The sequence below is a fragment of the Mesoplodon densirostris genome, chromosome 3 (genome assembly GCF_025265405.1).
Source record: "Mesoplodon densirostris isolate mMesDen1 chromosome 3, mMesDen1 primary haplotype, whole genome shotgun sequence".
In the NCBI taxonomy this organism is placed as follows: domain Eukaryota; kingdom Metazoa; phylum Chordata; class Mammalia; order Artiodactyla; family Ziphiidae; genus Mesoplodon; species Mesoplodon densirostris.
Genome location: NC_082663.1, coordinates 177041774 through 177067255, shown reverse-complemented (window position 1 = coordinate 177067255; position 25482 = coordinate 177041774). Strand labels below are relative to the sequence as shown.

At 39.5% G+C, this 25482-nt stretch overlaps 1 protein-coding gene across 1 annotated transcript in view; it reads right to left on the bottom strand.

Moving 5' to 3' along the window:
- Positions 1-24563, bottom strand: part of CANX (calnexin) — a 29341-nt gene extending 4778 nt beyond the window's left edge. Inside the window, exons 1-12 of the mRNA XM_060095043.1 lie at positions 24409-24563; positions 10620-10796; positions 10270-10343; positions 9758-9816; positions 9147-9288; positions 8624-8705; positions 7928-8120; positions 6306-6495; positions 3915-4028; positions 3239-3395; positions 1901-2116; positions 882-1001 (exon numbers count right to left, since the gene is read on the bottom strand). Of these exons, the coding sequence (XP_059951026.1) occupies positions 882-1001; positions 1901-2116; positions 3239-3395; positions 3915-4028; positions 6306-6495; positions 7928-8120; positions 8624-8705; positions 9147-9288; positions 9758-9816; positions 10270-10343; positions 10620-10793 (1521 nt within the window). The 5' untranslated portion in view covers positions 10794-10796; positions 24409-24563. The remainder of the gene's footprint in view (positions 1-881; positions 1002-1900; positions 2117-3238; positions 3396-3914; positions 4029-6305; positions 6496-7927; positions 8121-8623; positions 8706-9146; positions 9289-9757; positions 9817-10269; positions 10344-10619; positions 10797-24408) is intronic.
- Between the last annotated feature and the right edge of the window lie 919 nt (positions 24564-25482).

The window sequence follows — 25482 nt, the reverse complement described above, 5'->3', positions numbered from 1 at the left end:
GAAATATTCCCCCAAAGCATGAGAGTTTTGTTCACATTTTATGTATTACGTTACCATATAATTACTGAAGGCCTATGAGCAAAGTTCTGTACAAAGGCTACACGCTGGGGTAGATACAAAGAAGTGAGTAAGATGGAATTCCTGCTTGAGAGCTTCCTCTTCAGTGAGCATGTGTATGGTTCAAAGTAGAAGGAACAGTAAAAGCAAAGGGGTCAGGCAGGAATGTGCAAGTCTAACTAGTCAAAGGTGACTGAGGTACAGATATGCAGAATAGTGGTGGGGGATAAGGCTGGAAAGGAAGATTGGGGATCAGGTTACAAGACATCTTGAATGCAAGGTGAAGCATAATCCTCATTTAGTAGAAGTAGAGGGTCTAAACAAAATTTTCTTTTTTTTGATTGCATATAACAAAGGCTAAAGAATAAGGCTGTATCAGCCCTACATGTGTTTTGTGGGGGAAGGGAGGGTAGGGGTGCTGAGGGAGAAATGGATAATGAGAAATCAAAGACTGAATTATAAAGTATATGAATAGAAACAGCTATGCCAGAAGGAAAAGCTAGTTTGTGCCCAGATGGCTCAGTTTTATATCTCTAAGTTGTTTTTTTCTTTTCTTTCAGAAAGCTTCTGCCAAAGGTGAAGGAGAGTAATATAGTAGGCTAATACTATTAGAAACCGAGGGGCTAACAATCCTACTTCCATCTGGGCACAATAAATGGCCACTGAAAGTAGTGAACAGGGTTTAAGAAATCCACACCAAATGTGGCCCAGTCACTACTGAGCTGCTACAAAGAAAAACCTCAGGCAACGTATCTTAGTTATTTTTAACAATATAAGAGTGAATCAAAATAAAAAAACAAAACAAAAACAAAAACGACTCATACCTTTCCAGAACAGCAGAAGAGGATGACAAGAAATACGGGCAGAGCTACGGTCAAAATGTAGACCACCCAGAGCCATGGGCGCTCCTCGGCTGCCTCAATCATCTGCCCCACTACACCTGGCTAAAAAACAAGACAGGACTCATTTCAAGTTTTGGCTTTTGACACTAAGTATAGGCTGTACTGTCCCACTGTTCAATTACTGCGTGGCACTACCCAGGCACCTTTTTCAGAGGATTCAAGCCTAGATGTTCACACAATGTAAAAAGGAAATAAGAGAAAAATTTCGATTTTCCTGCTCTCTTTATCATCAAGGGGATTTCCCCTTCCTAGGTGTGAAAGCTGGCTTCTTAATCACCTACAAAGGTTTCCTTAACCTCAGGGACCGGTGAATGAAGAATTTCTTGATCTCAATGTCTCTCCAATTCCCATCTTGGCCTTATGACCAATTATTTGAAAATTCCATTTATTGGGTGAACCAAGATTCAGTATTTAAGACTGTATTAACATATACCCTAAATGGCAAATTTTGTTACATATCTTTAAAAAAATGCTTTTAAATTGGAGTATAGTTGACTTACAATGTTGTGTTAGTTTCTGCTGTACAGCAAAGTGAGTTAATTATACATATATCCACTCTTTTTAGAGTCTATTCCCATACAGGTCATTACAGAATAGAATTGAATAGAGTTCCCTGTGCAATACAGTAGGTTCTTATTAGTTATCTCTTTTATACATAGTAGTGTGTGTATGTCAATCCCTGTTAAATGTATCTTAACACAATTAAAAAAAAAATACCCTACACGTACCACAAATACAGACTCTAAAGCCATTGTATTAGCCTAATGAAATCATGTCCAAAGCCCCAGTATTTTGTCTTTAGCAGACAAAGGTCACACTTTCTATGCCAACATCCCCAAAAAAGGGAAAAGACAAATCTTAGAAGATAGCTTTTCACAACAGAAGCAATTAGTTACCTGTAATAAAAGACACAAATGCACAAGAAACAAGCAAGCACAAACCTCAGCAGCCCCGTCCGCAGCTTTCTTCAGACCCCATCCATCATTGGCCCAATCATCAACTACTCTTCGATCACCAGAAATAATAAAGTTGTCAAAAAAAATGTCTGAGGTCATAGACCACAGTTCTAAACCAATAGCACTAAAAGGAGTCATCTTGAAAGGCTCCAGATCTTCAAAGAAATCTGGATTTGGTATTTTCCGGGGTTTCCAGATTCCCTAGAGAAAAATATTTAAAAAAATCATTTCAGATAATGATCATCACAAATTTATGGTGAACCTAAATAAGAATTAAGATGAATTCTGCATTACCTGAGAGTTAAGTGCTGACTTTGTAAAACTTAAGTAAGAGGAAGAAAACAATAAATGCTACTGATGCCTCTAAGACATCTGGACTCCAACTACTTTCAATTTCATCCATGACCTTGATCCAAACACCTTGCTCTACCTGGCACATTCCAACAGCCTCCACTCTTATCAACTAACTGCTTGTAGGAGTGGGAGCATAAATCAGTACAGACTCCTTCAGTAGTGATGTAAAATGTACACAATCTTCAACCAGATATTTCACCTCAGATAACTACCTAGAGAAATAGTTACCACATATACTCAGACATTTTCAAGGAAAATTACTGCAGCAAGGACTCTAAAAGCAAAAATGGCAATTCACCTAAATGGCCATTAACAAAACAGCTAAAGGGCAATTTTTAACTTATCTTATTGATTGCACAAGTATATTTAAAAACAGAAAAGTATATACATAGTGGATACATAGAGATACAGACCTACACTTTACATTTTGAAGTGTGACAGAGTAGAAATTAATGATTTTAAATAATTTGACTAGAACATAAACAGAAGTGAGACCAGGGTCTGAGGTGTTACATTTCCATAGTAAACTTGAAGCTTTAAAATATCACCACCTGTATTACCATCTCATTTGAACCTCACAGTCTTTTAATACTTGAAGATACTGAGGTCAAGCAATGAGCTGACTTGTGTTCCCTGACTTGTGGTCAGGGAACCAACTCCCATCACAATCCTCTATCCACCCTACCACAGAGGTTGCCAAGTTGGATCCACATGGCAGCAGGGTGCCCAAACCACAAGTTTTCCATTTTTTGTTTGCTTTTAAACACAAGTTACAAAGCAATGAAAGTTCTTTCTAGTTTCTAGGTTTACCTTTTCAACACTTAACACATAAGTTCTCTCTCAATTTTGAAGTTTACTTTGTTTTCAGTTCAATAGTTTGAATACAGGGGATCAACCTGGCAGCCTCACTACAGACAAAACTTCTATCTGAACACAAAGAGATCTATGAAACCACAGAGAGGTACAAACCTGGTAGTTAGGATTGTCAATCATGGGCGGCTTCCATTTGCCCTTATAATTAGGGTTGTCAATCATAGGTCGCTGCCAGACACCACACCCAGGAGCCGACTCACACTTAGGGTTGGCAATCTGAGGAGCCTCCCATTCTCCATCCATATCTTCATCCCTGTGGAGATAAAAACAAACTACAAATGGGTTCTGTGATGCAGGACTGTGAAAAGCTACCCCAGAGCTTCCCTGAAATCCTGCAGAAATTCTTTCACAATGTTGTACTACAGAGCATCATCTTGTTTCCACATATCCAGTAGTAAAGGTTTTTCATGACAGATGTGTTTAAAAAAAGAGATGAGGGCCTCCCTGGTGGCGCAGTGGTTAAGAGTCCGCCTGCCGATGCAGGGGATACGGGTTCGTGCCCCGGTCTGGGAGGATCCCACATGCCGCGGAGCGGCTGGGCCCGTGAGCCATGGCCGCTGGGCCTGCGCATCCGGAGCCTGTGCTCCGCAACGGGAGAGGCCACAACAGTGAGAGGCCCGCATACCGCAAAAAGAAAAAAAAAGAGATGAAAATGTAATCAGTTTAGTTTGTTGAGCTCTACACTTAAGTTTGAGCAGTTAGCTGTATTTAAGTACTAACTTCTACTTCAATAAAAAAGCAGGCAATTTCGAAAGTTAATTAAAGCTCATACCAATCCTCTGGCTTCTCTGCATCTGGATCAGGTACATATTCAGGCTCATCATCTAACCAGCCTTCAGGCTTTGTGGCTTCTTCATCTGGAATCTTAGCAGGGGCATCTTCATCCCTTAAACACAAAAGAAAAAGCCAATTACTGACAACATTGGCCAGAGAATCACAATGTGGTCCCACTTTGTGAATCTTAAACAGGGCAATCTAAAAATATGTAGGCCTTACTTAATCAAAAAACTTAAAATAGTTCCTCCTAGAAATATCTAAAATCATATACAAGGGCCTAGTATGCAGAATTTATAAAGAACTCTTACAACCTAATAATAAAAAGACAACTCAATTTAAAAACCAGCAAAGGATCTGAATAGACATTTCTTCAGACATAGAAATGCCCAATAAGCACATGAAAATATGTTCAACATCATTAGCCATCAGGGAAATGCAAACCAAAACCACAATAAGATACCACTTCATACCCAGTAGGATGGCTATAATAAAAAAAACTGATAAAACTAAGTATTGGCAAGGATGTGGAGAAAATGAAACCCTCATACATTGATTGTGAGCAAGCAAAATGGTACAGCCACTTTGGAAAACAGTTTGGTAGTCCCTCAAAAAGTTAAACATCATTACCATATGACCCAACAATTCCACTCCTAGGAATATACCCAAGAGAAATGAAAATGTATATTCACCCAAAAACCTATACATGAATGTTCATAGCAGCATTATTCATAACCATAGCCAAAAAGGGGAAACACCCTAAATGTCAATCAAATGAGGAATGGATAAATAAAATGTGGTATTATCCACACAATGGAACAGTCTTCAGTCATAAAAAGGAATGAAGTACTAATCCATGCTTCAACATGGATGAGTCTTAAAAACATTATGCTGAGCAAAAGAAGCTAGACACAAAGGACCACATATTATATTATTCTATATCCAGAATGGGCAAATCCACAGAGACAGAAGGCAGATTAGTGGTTGCCAGGGGCTGGTGGAAGGGAGAAATAGGGAGTAACTACTTCATGGGTATGGGCTTCTTTTTGGGTGATAAAAATGTTCTGGAATTAGACAGTGGTGATGGTTGCACAACACTGCGAACATACTGTAAAACCACTGAACTGTATACTTTAAAGGGTGGATTTTAGCATGTGAATTATGACTCAAACAGTTACCCTTAAAAGTTCATCAAGAAGTACCTAATTTCAAAGCTTTATGCAGTTATTGTTAGAGCCACTTTAGCTGGTAAGCAGAGACATCTTCTATTCTTGGTCAGGATTATGCTTGTTTTTGAACTTTGCTAGTTTAAAATTGTGTGAGAACTTAAACTTGTATATCATTCACTTCTCCACCCCCAAAATAAAACAGCTAGTTAAGGAATACAATACTGAACAAGGCTGAGTCAAAATCTAATGTTCACCAAATATACAAATAAACTCACCCACTACACCAGTGCAGCATAAAAGTATCAACTAGAATTTAACTGTGAAGCCTAAGAGGATACTTACAAGTGGAAGATCAGTTTTATCACTTCTCTTTGTTCACTTCCTGACATTTCCAAAAGTCACCACACCAGAGTTCAAAGATGGTCACATACAAGAGTACAACCCACCTGTTTTCTTTTCTTACCACTCTCCAATTTGCACCTTATGTAAAAGGCTACTCAATTTCCCTCACACGTGTTAAGCTCACTCCTATTCCTCTACTTTTGCACATGATATTCTCCTTCAACCAGGGAATACCATTTCCCATCTTCACCAGTTAGTTAACTCTTGCCCACTTTCAGTTCTCAATTTGATTTGCCCAACTCCAAGAAACTATGGAAGTTAGGTATACCTGGTGCTCTGGTCACAAGTAACACATGTTAGACCATTCACCCCATGCATGCCAACTTCAAGTGCCTGTCTCACAACTAGACTGGGAGTTGTGTATGCAGCTGGTGTGGTTTTGTATTCCAGTGCCCAACACAGAGCAGAGATCTCCTGAGTATTGTTTAAATAGGAAAAAGGTTATTTTTCAAATTAAAATTTAAAATTTTAGGACTCCAGCTTTAAATGTGAATTCATAGAAGCATTGGAAAGGCCAGGCCAAAAGACCCGAGGTTCTGCCACAAACCAAGCGTGTCACCACAGGCAAACTCTATCATCAGTTTCAGCATTTGGTGGCTTGTAAAATGGTATGAGGCAGCCCAGATGATCACGATGGCCCTAGTGATCACTAGGTGGTCACTACTATTTTCAGCTATAGTAGTCTATATTTTTCCTAACATTTAGACTGCATCACAGATTATCCAAATTATCAGATTTCAACCACCATTCAACTGTTCAAGCCAAATGGAATGTATGAAATGCTCCACTGCATTCAAAGACAGGTCCCAAAGACTCACCAGTCATCTGGCTTGACAGCATCAGGATCTGGTATTTTTGGTCTTTCATCCCAATCTTCAGGCTTCCGGTCTTCTGGGTCCTCAATTTCACGTGAAGGATTTACAGGAGGAGTCATGTCATTTAACAGATTCCCACTGTTTACAACAGACTGGTCCACTAATATTTCAAAACTATTATCTGGATTCAAGACTGAAAAAATTAAATGCAATTTTAAAAAGTTCATTAGCCACTCATTCCCAAGCTCTCTTTACCACAACACAAACAATCATATTTCTAACAGAAGGTAGAAGCACGGCGTAAAGACCTTGGGCATTAGAACATGGTCATGGAGCCTTAGGCAAGTTAGCACGCTTTTTCCTTATCTGTAAGTCGTAAATGTTAGTTCTTCAGGTTTTTAGGAATTAAAACAAATGACAGGTAAAATTTTTACACACCAAAAGATTCCATGTATGAACATTAAAAACATCAAAAAACCCCAAAGGTACATAAACTAATGCAATATTGGTTTGACACAAACGGTTACACACCAGTCAACAGGGAAATAAGTTTATTTATTATAACTGTCCCCCAACAGAAAAGGCCCACTTCCTCATTTTTTGAGTTGGTATTACCACTATGTTGCCCAAATTTCAAATTACACAAAATTTCAATTACATGTGGTTTATTAAACCACGTGTCTACTCAGGTTGTACTTTTGGAATCCAGTGAAGAATGCAAACATAATTTTAAATCCATAAAGGTATCTTAAGTGTGAATTATGCTAAAGCCTGGATCCTACATATAAATGCCTAATAGGCAACTGACTAGGTCACAGCACATCCAGAGTACTATGGAAAATGACAGAGTACTATGCTGCTATCCTCAATGACAATGAAGGTTATCAATGTTATCAGTGTTATCTACTCTCACAGAAAGATGCTCATGCTTTTGTGAAGAGAAAAAGTGAAATATAGCACATTTAACTTTTAATAAAAATTACATGTGTCTATACATATATACATGTTTATTCACATATAGCCAAATACATATCACAGTGTTGATATTTCAGATAATTTTAAATGTCTTCTTTTTGCTTTCTTTTTCCTTTTAAATTCCTATGCTGAATATATATTACTTTTGTTATAAAGAAGAAAGGTTATTGCATTCTTTAGGAAAAGAGGCATGTCTATATGTGATCTCAAAGCAGCAGGAAAAACTTCATTAAATAAAAAGACCCATTCCAATGTCCAAATGATTAACCTCAACTGTCTAGGTGTTGGAGCGTCCAAACAAGTTCAACTAGAAGATACTTTGAAAAAAACTGTACACATATTTCTATTGTATGTCCTATAACTTAACATCTCATCAACAAGAAAATAAACAAAGGGAGGAAATGATAGGTGAGGATCAAGCAAAGAAGCTCTTTATGGGACATACAAGCTTATTCTTAAAATTGTTTCAAACCCTAGCTCTCAATTCAACCTAAGGAAGAGACGTTTTAGTGCTGAGAAATTAAGTTCTTCTCACTACTAAGATATTAAGTCAACAGAGATTCTTATTTGCAGGCTTACAATCTTTAAATTAAATGGATGATAAATGTGTAGTGCCATAAAACCCAAAATTTATTAATAGTTTTTCTTACTTAATGTATAAAGATGTGTTTTCTTATCAGTAAAATAGGTCTTCAGATCTGCATCTGGCCTCTTAGCATGCTTTTCTTCATATACACCCGTTTTGGGGTTTTTGTGGCGAAAGATGAAGTGCAATTTATAGTCCTCTCCACATTTATCTGGACCAAACATAATCGTGTAAGGGGTCTTGTCGTGGAACTGATCCTTCAGAAACAAAAATGGATTAAGTAACTCAAAGTGTTGAAAGGCAACCTTTCAAGTGTGATATGTCCTCTTATAAAATTCCAAATAGTGTCCTATTAAAGGAAAAGTTTATTCATTTATGAGGTTTGTATAGATACCAGTGAAAAGGAATAACCAGAAATTACCGGGAAATTTTACACGAGAATGTATGAAAGTGCTTAAAAACAAAAAATAATGTATATACCTAGATAGTTACTGCTTCTTTCATAAAACAAAGAAATAAGTTTGCTAAAACTAAAAATTACACAGGACAGAAACCAAGGATAAAACAAAACAGCTTTGAAATTTACATTTCAAATAAAAAGCACAGAAATGTCAAAGTCAGTATTTCAAACCTCCAAAATATTTCAACAGCAGGAGAAATGGCCTTATTTTCACAGGTCTTAGAAAATTTTCTTTCTTTTTCTCTGAGATTCTTAAAAGGTAACTGCGGGTGGCCACATAAAGAAATAGGAAGTACCTACCAGGTTGAGCTCTGGGGTTTTGGAAAGTAGCTTCACATAGGCACCACCACATTCTATTCCATTTTGGAAATTAACCTCATACCTAATTTCAGAGAGAAAGGCAGAGACCATATGGCATTTAGAAAGATCAAATTTCTTAATTTATTTCCCTTTCCCCCACTTTGGTCACATGTTTTATCACAGGTCAAATGTGAAGATTCCATCTTCTATTGTTATACTTACCCAATCCCCCAAAATTAAATTAAGTAAAAGAAAATTAAATCTTAATGCAGATTCCCAGTAAATACTGTTTGCAAAATCCAGAAGTTCATTTGCTATCAGTAGGAAAAACAGCTGATTTATTTCAAAATAATTTACTGGGCATGAAAAAAATGTTACATTACAGGATGCTTAAATACATCCTAAAATTCCTACTGTAGCATTTAATTATTCTCATAATTTCTTTTTACATAGAGTAATAGTTTTATAATATAATGTCTTCACTCTTCCTAGAAAGGGTCTCTCAAGCAAGTGTTTCACTCACTGAATAATGAGAGGCTTGGTATCAAAGATGAAGGGCTTGTTCAGTTTAGCAGAGATAGCATGATGCTTGGCTCGAGACATCAATACAAGTCCTTTATCGCCTGGAAGTTTTGTTTCCTTCATTTCATCTACCTCCCATTTTCCTGCAAGACAACAAAAAAGGTCCCACTCCCTAATTACACCTCTGAAGATCCTGAAATCGTAACAAACAAAACTCCAAGCTGTGCAAATCCATCATACTGACAAATGTTTAACATGTTCCATTTACCTCTGAGAGCTGGTCTATTAATATTAAACACACATAATTGACAAATATTAGGATATGGTTTTTAAAAACCTATAGCACATTCATTCTACCAATGCCTAGAAAAGACCTTCCATTTCCAAAATACAGCACCATGGGTAATAAATTATCTTTCCATTTTATGGTGTAAAAATAAACATTAAATAGGTCTAACCCTATAAAATATAATGGAACACACAAAGAAAGCAAACTTCCAATGAAAAATCTTAAAATGTATACATACTCCTTTTAAACTAGTCTTGAGAGATACTATGGAAATACATCAAACATCAATCTGCTATTATATCTAAATCAAATGCAACTCTCACCATCATATTTGGCAATTTCGTCATCAGTGTCATCTTTCTTGGCTTTGGATAAAATCCACCTGTAATTAAGACATACCCCTAAATTAAGATTCAAATTACAGTTGGCCTGTAAAAAGAAACAATGTAAAGAATAATAAAAACAGGAACTATACAGCTCTTCTTAGCCTACCTAACCACTCTACTTTCAACTTTTAAATGTGTCATTCAAGTAGTGATAATATATTGTACTCAACTCAAAAACCTGTAAGAAAAAGTACCAAACCCATGAAATAATTTCACCTTTTAAGACTCAAGAGAAAACAACTTTCTCAAAGAACAAAATACAGGGTGAAGGGAAAAGAAATGAAAGCAAGAACCACATGTTCTAAAACACTATTTTCCTAAAAGGGACGAAAGATATAAAATAGTTAGACATTTCACTATATAAAATAATATCCAAAAAGGAATACACTATTCCATCTTATTTATATGATGTCTGCCTCTAAGATTTTTTTCCCCTAAGAAACACTTACCCTGACAGAGTTCCTCTGTCAAAGCAATCAGCAAAATACACTTCCCCTGTTGGAACTGGAGCTTTGTAGGTGACCTGTGTTAAATATAAAAATGAATTAAGAATTGTAATATTCAGCAACACTCCTTTCTCAGTAGGATCTATTCTCTTGGTTTGCTTTCAAACTTTCATAGCTGGCCCTCGAATTCAATCCATATAACTTATCTCTGGGACAATATAACAAAGGCTGACAGAGATATCAATAAAAATTTTAGCAAATGTTGCTTTCCCTGTGATAAGGATCCAAAATTTACCTTCATCCTTTGATTATCTCAAGAGGCAAAATGAATAGAGTCAAAGACCACTTCAAACCTTTGGAGATGGAGGAGTGCTGGCATCTGCTTTTGGTTTGGAGTCTTCCACCTCTTCAATGACATCGTCAAGGTCATCCTCAATGTCAATCACATCATCTTCAGGTCCATCATGAGCCTGAACCAGAGCAGTTCCAAGGACCAGTAACACACACAGCAACCGCTTCCCTTCCATGATCTAAATATAAAAAAGGGTACAGGTAAATGTATCACCTCCTTTTAAAAATTGTATAAGACCACTAACCCCTCTCTTATCTAAAATTAAGGCTTTCAAATCAGAACTTCATTATATTTCAGTTTAGAGATAAAGAAAGTGAACCCAGAATGATAAAGCAGTTTTCCTAAAACCAGTTAGTTAAAAGATTCAATTTCAATACAAATTTCAAAGTAAAACTCAAACATAAACAGGTGTCCCCATATAGAATATCATGTTGGCTACACAAATTTAGGGTGTTCAGATACAATTTCAAACTAACTTCCTGCATTTGTAAAGAGCTCTACAATGGACAAAGCCCCTTTTACAGGTTAGTTTAAATGAGTTAAAACATTACAATGAAGTAACAGAAGAGCTAACTAGCCTCAAATAAAACACTTAATTTAGATGCTGCTGCTCTTGTCCAAAGACCATCAAGTGTAGGTATGGTTTTAAATTAGGGTCTTAAGACTCAACAAAAAAATATATTAAACCACAGACCAGCTATCTTTACCTCTTATTTTCTAAGCCTGTAAGTGCCTTACGTATTGTATTAGACTGTCACGGATGGTAGTCGGTCCCTTTCCCAAAACCGCAGACCTAAAGATATAAAAACTGAGCCACATGGATGCACAAAAAGATTTGGTAGTAGGTAGTATAGAGTTTCAATTCTCCAAGACGAAAAGAGTTCTCTCTGGAGATGGATGGAGGTGAAAGCTGCACAACAATGAGAATGTACTTAATGCCACTGAACTTAATAATGGTTAATATGGTAAGTCTTATGATAAGCGTTTTTACTACAATAAAAAAGATTTTAGGGGCTTCCCTGGTAGCGCAGTGGTTAAGAATCCACCTGCCGGGGGTGGGGTAGTGGGAGTGGTTGTGGTGGGATGAATTGGGAGACTGGGATTGACATATATACACTAATATGTATAAAATGGATAACTAATAAGAACCTGCTACATAAAAAAATAAATTAAATAAAATTCAAAAAAAGAAATCCGCCTGCCAATGCAGGGGACATGGGTTTGAGCCTTGGTCCAGGAAGATCCTACATGCCGTGGAGCAACTAAGCCCGTGTGCCACAACTACTGAGCCTATGCTCTAGAGCCCACGAGCCACAACTACTGAGCCCGCATACCACAACTACTGAAGCTTGCGCGCCTAGAGCCCTTGCTCCGCAACAAGAGAAGCCACCGCCTTCCCTGGTGGCGCAGTGGTTGAGAATCTGCCTGCCAATGCAGGGAACAAGGGTTCGAGCCCTGGTCTGGGAAGATCCCACATGCCGCGGAGCAACTAAGCCCGTGAGCCACAACTGCTGAGCCTGCGCATCTGGAGCTTGTGCTCCGCAACAAGAGAGGCCGCGACAGTGAGAGGCCCGCGCACTGAGATGAAGAGTGGCCCCCGCCTGCCACACCTAGAGAAAGCCCTCGCACAGAAACGAAGACCCAACACAGACAAAAATAAATAAATAAAAATTTTAAAAAAGAGAGAAGCCACCGCAATGAGAAGCCCGTGCACCGCAACAAAAAGTAGCCCCCACTCGCTACAACTAGAGAAAGCCTGCGTGCAGCGACAAAGACCCAACACCACCAAAAATAAATAAATTTACTTTAAAAATTAAAAATAAAATTGAAAAACTGCTGATTCAGTAGACGTGGGCTGGGCCCAGTGGGCTAGGACTTCACATTTCTAACGAGTTCCAGGGGATGCAAAGGCTGCTAGTTCAGGAATCACACTTTGCGAACCACTGATTAGGGTTTATGAATAATGAGTTTGTGCTTTGTTTTCCAGTTAATAAAAGCACTGTCACATAGGCACACTGTTTTGCATAAACCTCCCTTGACGTATTACTCTAATTTTACTTTACATATTAATAACAAAGACTTAGTAAAATGAAAATAACCCAATCATTTACTCATTATCACAACCAATAAGTCAAAGAATTCATATCCCATATTTCTATTACGCTAGACAAAATGTAGTTGAATACTGAGGAGGTGTGATAGAGACAGGACAGGAAGACTAGTCAGCAAGGGTACTAAAGGGAGTGGTCTGGAATAGGGGATTCAGGTAGGGTTTAGTGAGGGAAAGTGCAACTACAGAACAGCTAGCCCTGGTTGGTGGACCAAAGATCCTGAGAAATGAGGCATCAAGCAACTAAGCCCATGCGCCACAACTACTGAGCCTGTGCTCTAGAGCCCTTGAGCCACAGCTACTGAGCCCACGTGCCACAACTACTGAAGCCCGCGAGCCTAGAGCCCGTGCTCTGCAACAAGAGAAGCCACCGCAATGAGAAGCCCGCACACCGCAACGAAGAATAACCCCCACTCGCCGCAACTAGAGAAAGCCCACACGCAACAATAAAGACCAAACACAGCCAAAGATAAATAAATTTTAAAAAATAAATAAAATAAAACAAAACAATGAGATACTATACACCTATTACCATGGCTAAGATAAAAAAAAAACTGGCAAGGATGTGAAGTAACGGGAACTCTCATTTCACTGCTGGTGAAAATCCAAAATAGTACAGCCACTCTGGAACATAGTTTGGCAATTTCTTACAAAGCTAACTATAGACTTACCACAGGATTCAGCAATCATGCTCACAGGTACTTGCCCAACTGATCTGAAAGCTTACGAATGCACAAAAACTCGCATACAAATGTTTATAGCAGCTTTATCCATAAGCACGCAAAACGTGAAGAAACCAAAATGTTCTTCAGTAGGGGAATGAATAAACAAACTGTAGTACACCCATACGATGGAATATTGTTCAGAAATTAAAAGATGAGCTATCTAAAATGAATCACTTTGCCATACAGCAGAAATTAACGCAACATTGTAAATAAACTATAAACTATACTTCAATTAAAAAAAAATGAGCGGGCTTCCCTGGTGGCGCAGTGGTTGAGAGTCCGCCTGCCGATGCAGGGGACGCGGGTTCGTGCCCCGGTCCGGGAGGATCCCACGTGCCGCGGAGCGGCTGGGCCCATGAGCCATGGCCGCTGAGCCTGCGCGTCCGGAGCCTGTGCTCCGCGGCGGGAGAGGCCACAGCAGTGAGGGACCCGCGTACAGCAGAAAAAAAAAAAAAAAAAAAAAAAAAAAAGCTATCAAGCCAAAAAAAGACTTGGATGAATCTTTAATGCCTACTGCTAACTGAAAGAAGCCAGTCTGAAAAGGCGACATGTTATAGAATTCCAATTAGATCGCATTCTGAAAAAGGCAAAACTCTAGATACCAAAAAAAAAAAAGTCAGTGGTTGTCAGAGGTTTAGGGGAGGGGGTCAGGTTGAATAGGTAAGCACAGGGGACTTTCTTAGGCAGTGAAACCATTCTGTATGATGCTATAATTATGGATACATGACACTATCCATCTTTCAAATCCCATAAAACTTTATAGCACAAAGAATGAATCTTTATGTATGAAAAAAAATTTTTTTAATATATTTTTTAAAACTTATTTTATTTATTTATTTTTGGCTACATTGGGTCTTCGTTGCTGCATGAAGGCTTTCTCTAGTTGCGGCGAGGGAGGTTACTCTTTGTTGCGGTGCACAGTCTCCTCATTGTGGTGGCTTCTCTTGTGTGGAGCATGGGACCTAGGTGTGCAGGTTTCAGTAGTTGTTGCACGCAGGCTCAGTAGTTGTGGCTCGTGGGCTCTAGAGCACAGGCTCAGCAGTTGTGGCACACAGGCTTAGTTGCTCCATGGCATGTGGGATCTTCCCGGACCAGGGCTCGAACCTGTGTCCCCTGCATTGGCAGGTGGATCCTTAACCACTGCACCACCAGCGAAGCCCCATGTGTGAAAAATTTTAAAAAATCATTGAAGAGGTTGAGTGATCCAAGGATGGCACACAGGATGTGACAAAACAATCTAACTGTATTACGAATATACAAAACAACCTCACTGAACGGGGTGGAGGGGAAAGATGTTAACCTAAGTAACTCTGGAAATGAGTGGAGTCTGTAAAACCAGACTGTACAAAAGCACTGTTCAAAAAAAAAAAAAAAAGCACTGTTCAAGTTGAGTAAGTTGTTTCACATGAATATACAGGTTAACAATTCGGATACTGCTATATATGTATATCAAAATTTAACAACTAAATAAATGGATTGTGGGAGCCACTTTCAGTGTTGGGTGTGTGAATTTTACAGATAAGCAAGGGAAAGAGGCTAAAATAATCCTCATGGTAATGGGTGAGAGAGACTATAGTATGAATTCATGTTTATCTTAATATACAGAGGGTTACACAGAGAAGTATTTATAGATATGTGTATATATACCAGTTAGTATACACACATATATTTCCTTGCTCTGTCAGCTAAGAGGGCATACAAGAAACTGCTACACCCCAGTAGCAATAAATACACCTAGTAGCAAGGATCTTGGTTTCCAATATCGTCTCCAATAAAAGGAAACAGTGTTCCTTGGCTGACTCTAGGATTAGGGCAGGAAATATACAAGACGAGCCTGGAGCATCTTGTAGTGCCACAAAGGGAAGTGTTCAAAACAAAAACAAAACACCCACAGTGATGGGGGCTATGTCAAAGGAACATAAGAAAAAGCAATGGCCAAAGCTGGAACAATACAAGCAACAAAATAAGTGGTACTGGATTATACCTCCAAGTATAAAATAAATGTCCATGAATCTATACAAATATATTACTGAGTAAATAAATAAATGAGGAAGAGACAAATTTCCCATGAAGAAACATTCCAAGTAACGGATGTATATACTCCACTGTCAAGGAGGTGGAACATAACCCCCCACTCCTTACGTGTGGGCTACACATAGTGATATTGATATCCTTCCAAAGAGCACAGTATGGAAAGGGGGAAAAACAAGAACTTTACAGTGGAGAAACCTAGCAAACACTACCTCAGCCAGGTGATCAAGGTCAACATCCAAAGTAATAGGTCATGTTGATAGTATGTACCCTTGATACAATGTGATGAAAACAGTACTTTAACCTCTGTGGTCTTCTTCCCAAAAATCCATATTCCCTCTCATCATGAGAAAAACATCAAAGAAATCCCAATAGAGGGACATGCTACAAAATAATCTGACCAGTAGTCCTCAAAATATGTCAAGGTCATCAAAAAACAAAGAAAATCTTAAAAACTGTCACAGCCAAGAGGAGCTTAAGGAGACATGATGACTAAATGTAATGTGGTATCATGGAACAGAAAAAGGGCAGCAAGTAAAAACAAAGGAAATCTGAATTAAATATGGGCTTTAGTTGGTAATTATTCATCAATATTGGTTCATTAATTATAATAAATGTACTATACTAATGTTGTTAGTAATAGCAGAAACTGGGTATGGGTTATATGGGAATACTCTGTACTATCTTTAAAATCTTTTTGTAGATCCAAAACTATTCTGTAAAAATTAGTTCATTGTTTTTTTAAAAAGATGTTCCATTATTATGCACCAAATGTGACTGATTTGCCAAAAACCAGTTATTGGCAGAATCAGGATCAGAGGCCAAGTCTCCTGTCTCCCAATACCTTACTTGGTAGTTCTATACTGGTTTTGTCTTAGAAACACAAAATGATTTTTCACATTTTAGTGTCTAAAAAGATTTCAGAAGCTTTTTTCTCCCTTTAAAACCCTTCATTTGGGGACTTCCTTGGTGTCACACTGGTTAAGACTCCATGCTCCCAATGCAGGGGGGCCCAGGTTCAATCCCTGGTCAGGGAACTAGATCCCACACGCATGCTACAACTAAGAGTTTGCATGCCACAACTAAGGAGCCCACCTGCTGCACATAAGACCCAGCACAACCAAATAAAAATAAATAAATACTAAAAAAAGAAAACCTCTTCATTTGTCTTAACATTTACAGACTCCTAAGCAGAGAGTGTATTTCTCTGTTGTCACCCACTATTTCTAAGATTATCAATAGGAAATACGTAACAAGTAGCTCAACAACAAAGCAATAATGCTTTTAAAAAACAAATAGCACATCTCCCCCACCCCCAACTTGCCCAAAGCCACAGAGCAAGTGATTCCTAGATCCAGAATGCTCAGGAATAAAAGTGAATGAAGAAATTAGGTACCTTTAAACCGAGTAACTTTCCAGCAGTAAATAAACATTTACCACATTTTCTAAGTTTCTTCTACTTCACAGTTCATGCTCACTAAGCTACATTAGCTCCTCTAGTACAAGATTTCTCATATTCCTGAATGCCATTATAGCAGTTTCTCCCATACTTTTACTTTCTGCTTGAAAGCCATCATTTTCGTGGAGCACTTCATTTCCTGGTTTTCTTCCAAGAGCCATTTTCTCGCTCTAATTTTTTTATCACTGCAAGACTGTTACTCTACAGCAGTGCCCCTTTGAGCTAGGGTGCAAATGCTGGGTGGATGTCTAACTCATGACTAAGCTACTTAATGCCACAAACTGTCTCACAGTAGGCCCATTTAAATTCCTGTCTTGGCCAAATTACAAATTACTTACAGGCATAGACTTCCAGGAGAGCCAGCAATTAAAAATCAAAACCACGAACAAGAAAATCTTTTAATATTTATGAGTCTACTAAAGTGAACTTTTCTTAAAAATACCTCGTTATATGTAAATTTGAGTTTTGTGTGGCTTTATCTTACGATATTCCTTAACTAGAGCAAAGGCTAAGTCAATAAGACCAATACTATGAGGGCCAACACTATATAGTCCAAGTTCTGATTTCTGTTGATCCAGAACTTGATCTACAAATAAAACTTACAATTTCTAGGTTCTAGAGAAGTGAACAGACTGCACTTCCTTCAAATACTCATCAATAAATCTCTCAGCTGGACTTTTTTTTTTTTTTTTTTTTTGGCCGCACAGCACAGCGTGCAGGACCTTTGTTCACCCACCAGGGATCGAACCCAGGCCCTAGCAGTGAAAGCACCAAGTCCTAACCAACGGACCACCAGTGAATTCTCTCAACTGGACTTTTAATAAATGCTGGGTGGCAGAGTTCAAGACTGTTTTCTGGCAGTCACAAGACTGAACTGTCGGAATTCTGTGTTACAAAGTGTTAAAGGAGAATATATCTGATGCCCATCAGAAAACCCAGCACATGTTAGAAACTAAATGAATGTTTGCTGATGATAGTGGTCAATTCCACGAGTGTCAACTAGTTACCAAGGATTTAAAAAAAAAAAAGTCTGACTTTCAGGATCAATCTATATAGGGTGTCCTTAAAGTCTGGAAACATAAAAAGTATTTGCCCATGTTTTCAGAGTTTATGAATATTCTGTAGTATTAGTTCTATTAATCAAATGTTGGGGGTTTTGGGGGGATAATATCAAAATAAACTCATAACCTTTTAACTAACTAGGAAAAAATGAGCATAGGTATGTTAGTACTACTTAACGCTCTAGCTTGAGTATTTTCCTTCTATTAAAAAAAAGTCAAAAAAGTAAAAATTTCAAAAATGAATTAGTGTCATGATAAAATTGCACATAACTATGTACACACAAGGGCATATAAAACCTGGAGAAATCTGAATAAGGTCTGTAGACTGTACCAGTGCAATTTTTACCTAGTTTTGATATTTTACAATAGTTATCTATCTATACTACCATTGGGGGAAGCTGGGTGATGGGTACAAGAGACCTCTCTGTACTATTTTGCAACTTTCTGCGGGTCTATAATTATTTCAAAATTAAAAGCTTCTTTTAAAAAATTTATTACTGGATCAGTATAGAAGGTTCTTTAGACTTGATCAAAGTTGTCTAGAAAACACCTTTAAATTCTAAAGCATAGAAGTACAGAGGAAGACTCAGAAATGAGTTGGATTAGAAATACAAACCTCTTACTCCCTTCCTTCCAGTTAATAAGTGTTTTGTTTTTAATAATAAAATATAATTATCAACCTATATCCAAGTCAGAGAAGCTCTACCCCCTGGGATCGCATAGACAAATGTACACAAAGCCAAGAAAACAGGAGCTAAACATATGCACATTTGTAATATACATTTATAAATAATATAAATGATTTCTGACTTGCTTCTCAGTTTCCCAAGGACAGAGCAAAAAGCCCAGTTCTCAAAATCTGAGTCAGAAGGATTCTTCAAGAGAAACTAATCTACTCACTTTTAATGTTTCAGTTCACTCTTTTAACTTTTCAAAGAGTGAATTTATCTTGAATTCTAGAGATGGAAGTTTTCTATTTTAAAAACTGATGATTCAGAAAATGAACTCCTTATACAAAAGGCAGTATGGTGTATGTGATGGTGTAAACTGTCAAGTCAGAGAAAGCTGGGTTCTAGACTTTCCTGATCCTCTTTGTGGCCTTGGTCAGCTTATTGAATTTCCATGCGTCTTTTTTCCCTATTTTATAATGTAGCTAGTAGTATTAGTGGCTCGAAGGCTTGCTGTGAAAATATAAAAAGATAATACAAAGTCTATCAGAGTCCAGTACTTCATAGGAGTTCCCAAATGGTTTATTCTTTGATACCCAATTAGTACAACCACAGTGAATACATTTTCAATTCCCAGAATGGGCCAAAAGGTAACTGTGTCCGTACACCTCCTATATTTCAACAAAGCTGAATGATTTTATGTAACAGGAAACACTAGCTTTCCTCTGATTATAGTCTATGATTTCGTCTTTAACTCTTCCTTGCAACGGTGTATATACAATTATAGCATTTGGACAGGGAAATATCCCTATTTATCTGTGATTTTCTTTTTTCCTGCTCTGCCACCAATTTTCTTTATGAATTCTCCCAAATTTAACTTATTTTTGGTTAAGGATAATTCTGTTCTCAGCACACATTCTAAAAAAAGTCCATATTATTTTCCTATACACATTTAATAAGGTACATGAGACTTCAACTGAACACAAAATATTCTACTTAACGGAAACAGACACATTCTGCATTGAATGTTAACAAATCCAAAACTGATCAACTTTACGAATGGGCAAGCGCTAAAGAAATATTATATTTGTCACCTCTCATTGGCAGACTCTTTATGCTCAGTAAGGGTCCATTCAGAAAAAAAATCTTTAAAACAAAGGGAGGCTCAAATTAGTTTTAAATTAAAATTAAACTTTAATATTTTCAAGTTAGTCTCGTTTTGCATCTATTTTCTTAAAAGATATTGGTCTACGGTTTTCTTATGAAGTCTTTGTCTGGTTTTGGTATCAGGGTAATACTGGCCTCATAGAATGAGTTGGAAAGTGCTCTCTTGTATTTTTGGAAGCGTTTGTGAAGGACTAGTGTTAATTCTTCCCTAAGTATTTGGTAGAATTCACCAGTGAAGCCATTTGGTTCTGGGCTTTTCTTTGTAAGACTTGGCTTCTTAAAAGTAGTTAGGAAATTTCACCTCTAATTCCTTTAATCCATGAGTAATTAGAAAGAGGAACAGAAGGAATCCCACAGAAGGGATTATTTGTCTCTTAAGAGGGCTGAGGAAGTTCCTTTCTATTCCTAGTTTGTTGAGTGCTTCTATCATGAAAGGGTGTTGCACTTTATCAACTGCAATGATCATGTGGTTTTTGTCCTTTATTAATGCAGTATATTACATTCTTTGTTATAGTTTGGTGAACCAACCTTACATTTCTGGGACAAAGCCCACTTGGTTGTGGTGTATAATTCTTTTTTTTTTTTATAATTTTTAAATTTTATTTATTTACCTTTGGCTGCATTGGGTCTTCGTTGCTGCACACGGGCTTTCTCTAGCTGCAGCAAGTGGAGGCTACTCTTTGGTGCAGTGTGCAGGCTTCTCACTGCAGTGGCTTCTCACTGCAGAGCACAGGCTCTAGGTGCTCGGGCTTCAGCAGTTGTGGCCCTCAGGCTCAGTAGTTGCGGCGCACAGGATTAGTTGTTCCGCGGCATGTGGGATCCCTCCAGACCAGGGCTCAAACCCGTGTCTCCTGCATTGGCAGGCAGATTCTTAACCACTGTGCCACCAGGGAAGCCCTATAATTCTATATGTTGCTGGATCCCATTTGCTAGCATTTTGAGGATTTTTGCACCTGTTTTCTTAAGGGATACTGTTCTATGTTTTTCTTTTCCTGTGAAGTCTGTCTGGTTTTGGTATCATGGTAATATTGGCTTCACAGAATGAGTTGGGAAGTGTTCCCTCTTCTATTTTTTGGAAGAGTTTGTGAAGGATTGGTGTTAAAACCATTTGGTTTGAGGCTTTCCTTTGTGGAATTTTACCTCTTAAAAGTAGTTAGGAAATTTCACCTCTAATTCCTTTGATCCATGAGAAATTAGAAAGAACAGGAGAAGTGGCCTAGCTGGTGTTCTAGGTTTCCGGGGTTGGGGGGGGGGGAAGATTTTTACTTTTTGGCCACGCCGCACGGTTTGTGGGATCTTAGTTCCCCAACCAGGGATTGAACCCCGGCCCCCTGCAGTGGAAGCGCCAAGTCCTAACCACTGGACTGTCAGGGAATTCCCAAAAGTGATTTTTTTAAAAAGGCAGTGTGTAATAAAAAATGAGAGGCAGTCTTTCTTTCACGTAGGCTATCCATTCATCTATTAATATACACTTTTATTTTTTTTAATATTTATTTATTTTGGCTGCAGCAGGTCTTAGTTGCAGCATGCAGAATCTTCACTGCGGCATGCAGGATCTTTTAGTTGCGGCATGCATGTGGGATCTAGTTCCCTGACCAGGGCTCAAACCCGGGCTCCCTGCATTGGGAGCACGGAGTCTTAACCAATGGACCACCATGGAAGTCCCAATATACTCTTTAAAAATGTTAAGTCTTACCTTAGGTTGTCTAATTTAACCCTCAGAAGAACCCCAGGAAGTTCTATCATCCCCATGTGACACACGACAAAACTAAGGCTAAGAGAAGTTACATAAGCTGTCCAAGGTCACAGTTAGACATAGAATATAGAATAGTGTTATGAGCAGGAACTCTGAAGTCACAATCCCTAATCGGCTACTTAATAACTTCAGGGCCTCAGTTTCTTCATCTCTAAAATGAGAATAACAACACTATGTACTTCTTAGGATTGTTATATAAACAAAATGCATGTTAAGTGTTTATGTCAGTACTTGGCTTACAGTAAGTGCAACATTAGCAGTGATTTCTACTATTACTAGGTATTGCCCAGTGACACCATTTAAGTTTTGATGGTTCTAAAACTCTGAGTTTTAAGGCAATAAGAAATTTGAAGTCTTAGATTGAAAAGGAACCACTTAAAAGGAATTTGATTCCAGTCACAGATAACCATTTTAATACTACTACTTTCTGTCCCTCTGACATTACTACATGTGCATCTAGTCAAAATATAGAAGCACTTAAAGGGCGAAAAAAGTACATAAAATTCAAAGTGGTCTTTATTGTAAATGATCATCCACTTAAAAACAGATATATACTACTGCCTAGTTTACAGTTTTGAATTTTGCTGTTCACTGACAGGAACATTAAAATCTATTTTTCCATAGCACTTTCTTTTCTCCTATAAACTAAGTAGGTTTAAGATGTGGATACTCAAAACATTGCTGAAGATTCTAAATTATTTAAAAAACAAAATTCTCCAAATAATTTTCACAGCTCACAGTTAAGCTTAATTTAAAGGCACATCTGTTTTAGTTAACAAAGCATTCAACCTGCACTTTACTGACAAAGTTCTACGGTAAGCTATATAGGTTATAACCATGTTCAGGCACTTTTATTATTTCCTAGGAGTTGTTATGAGCTGCCAATTCTTCTATTTGCACCGTTCATTATGCCATTCAAAGTAATTCCATGTTCACCATCTTATTTGTCCTCCTGGTAAGGTATCCAGGGCACTCTTCATTCCCATTTTAAAGAGGTGGAAACCAATGTAGTTCATTAAGCTAGTTACCATGTTAGGCCTGGAATTCAAGTCTCTTGAGCCTGCGTTTATGCTTACCAACTGTCACTTCATCCCCTTAAGCTATCTCTCAGGGCAAAGTGAACTCTGTAACTGAAAGGATGCAAGAGCATGACTGCCAAAACTGCAGCAACAACTTCCCTCAAAACGTTTACCCCTCGAGGTCCTTGAAAGATAATGTGCTAGTTGAAACTGCTGAGTTAAGATAGTAAGGTAGGGAGGGATGCTAACACCCATTATCAGATAGGTCAGAAAATTTGCTTGTTGTGCGACACATTTACTCCAATACAAAGTTCATTCTGGCCGTCTCATAATCCAGTTCCCCCCGGCTTATTTGCTTGTGTACCCTGGGTGGCCCAGAACTCCCCACACCATCCTTTACCTCTGCTCTAACTATAGCAAATGTACAATTCAGCAGTGATTTTATTCATGGCCCTTAAACAGCACTGTCAAGACTGAGATACAGAATGATTTTAAGATCAATACAGTTCCTCCTTTAAAAAAAACTAAACCAAAACAAATCAAATCCTCCCCCCAACCCACCAACTCTACTTATTAAAAAATTAAGCAAAATGTTCCATTTCCTAAATTAGAGGAAAAGAGCCTAACTGTGGCTCACCTTTGTCCTCCCAACCTTTTAATATTCAGCTCAGTTTAACTTCCTTCAGCCAGCATTCACTTGTGTCATGCCCAGCAGTTAATCCACTACATCAGTTTCTTCCTCCTATCTCCATAAATGTGACTTTAGGTCCCAGGACTTAACCAACTCAAAAAGTAGGATGCTGGTGTAGTGGACCAACATCATTCAGACCATAACAATTTATTTCAATCGTTTATCAAGCAGTTAAAGTCCTTTTTTATACACAATTTAATTCTAACAACTCCACCAGGTATTATATCCATTATTTGGAGAGAACTGGGGCACAAAGGGGAAGTAAAATGTCCAAGTTCACATAGCAACAAACTGCTGATGAAGGACTTGAATCAGAGCTTAGCCTTAACAACTACACCAAATCTGCCTCAACAGTAATTCCAACGTGATCATAAAATTAATCGCATGACCTTGAGCCAATCATTCAGAGCTCTGGGCCTCAGTTTCCTCCACTATAAAACCACCTGCCCACAGAGAGCTTTTGGGAGCTTTCCTGCTTTAAAAATCCTGTGAATTTACTAGCTTACTTATTCCCCATCCCCGAATAGATGTAAATGTTAGGACTGAAATTTTTCAACCACTGCGTGTTCTAGCACATTCTCCATACTCGTCGGGCTACCAGAGTCCAGTCTTCACTTTGTGGTTTTAATTTTCAAATACTGAACCTGTAATGCTAATCCTGAACACTCTCTCTCGGCCCACTATCACCCTTCCCCACTACTAGGGATACCGACTAGGCCCGGTCCTATTCCAGACCTTTACCCGGTTACACCAGAACACCTCGCAGCTTCACAAGCAGCCAACAACACGCTTAAGAAAGCCCTAGAAGCAAAGCCAGAAGGAGAAGTTAGCTTTCCCAGAGGTCAAGAGAGGCTCTAGGGCACCTGCCACGCCTCCCGACCCCGCCGGCGCGGCTTGGGCCCGGCTCCCCAACTCAGGCGGCCCAGGTTCGGGCCTCGCCCTTCACGGCCCGAGCGTCCGCCTGGGCCTGAGCTCTCGAAACCCGGCCGGACCCCTCGGCCCCGGCCACGCCCGGCTCCTCGGGCCCTCGGCCGCGGCGCCGCGTACCCAGGCCCCCAGGGGTCCTCACAGGCCCGAGAACACGATCAGGCCTCCCGTCTCACCTCGAGCCTCAGGGGGACCGCCGGCGGCGCCCGCGTCTCCTCCCGCCCGCACACCCGGCCCCGCGCTGCAGTAAAGACAGCGGCTGAGGCAGCACAACCGTCACGTGCTGCAGAACCAAAAGGCCTTGACTGCCGCGACCGCCGCGCGAGCGAGCCCCACTGCACGAAGCCCGGCCCTGCGTCCGCCCCTCGCTCCTGACTAGCTGCGGCCAGCGCTAAATCCCGCCCCCCCGCGCAAGCTCCGGGATTCGGTTGGTCGATGAGACCATCGCTCTCTGCACTTTCCCATACGCCCCCTAGGGCTATTCTTCGTGGAGAGTGGGGATTGGCTGGGAGTGAGGCAGGAAGTGGCCGTTGGTTGGGCGGGAGGGAAGGGGTCGGGCTGCGGCGGAATGGAGTACCGCCCAGGGCGCGCGCCCTGAGGCGGGGCCGGCCGGGCCGGCGTTCTCGCGCCCTGTTGCCCTCGTTCTTTATTGGGCCCGCTGCCCGGCGTTGCATCCCAGTCTCTGTGGTTCCGACCCTTCCTGGGCCTGGACCTGGGTCTCGGGGTCTGGCATCCCGTTTCCTTCTCTGGAGGGGCAAATGGCAGCTGGCAAGAAGGGGTGGGAAGTCGGTGAGATATCGGGAAGGGCCTGGTCCCCAATGCAGCGAGTGCGCGGCGCTGACGGAACCCGTCACGGCTCCTTAAGTCTGGCCTGAGGTCGGCTGCACCACGCTGTGTAACCAGGCGCCACCGTTCCTGCAGAGTCACTGCTCTGGGCCCAGCAGCCTGAGGCCACCCTGTTACCCAACATCAAATACAGTCCAGAACACTACCCTCCAAGGTTATTTCAACTTTCAATTTGTGATGTTTCCTTAAGTAACATTAGACAAAGAGGGCACAGAGACACACTGACAACAGGATTGAAAGAAAAGGATGGTGCAATGGAAAAATTTCAAACACACCAGAATTTTTGTAACTCACTTTTAGCACATCTTCAGTTTTCAGTATACTGAGAACCTCAGAAAATGGAAGTGGTCTATGGTTTTTCTAGACCTTTATAGGTCCTGGTCTCTGTCTTCCATTTGTTTGGA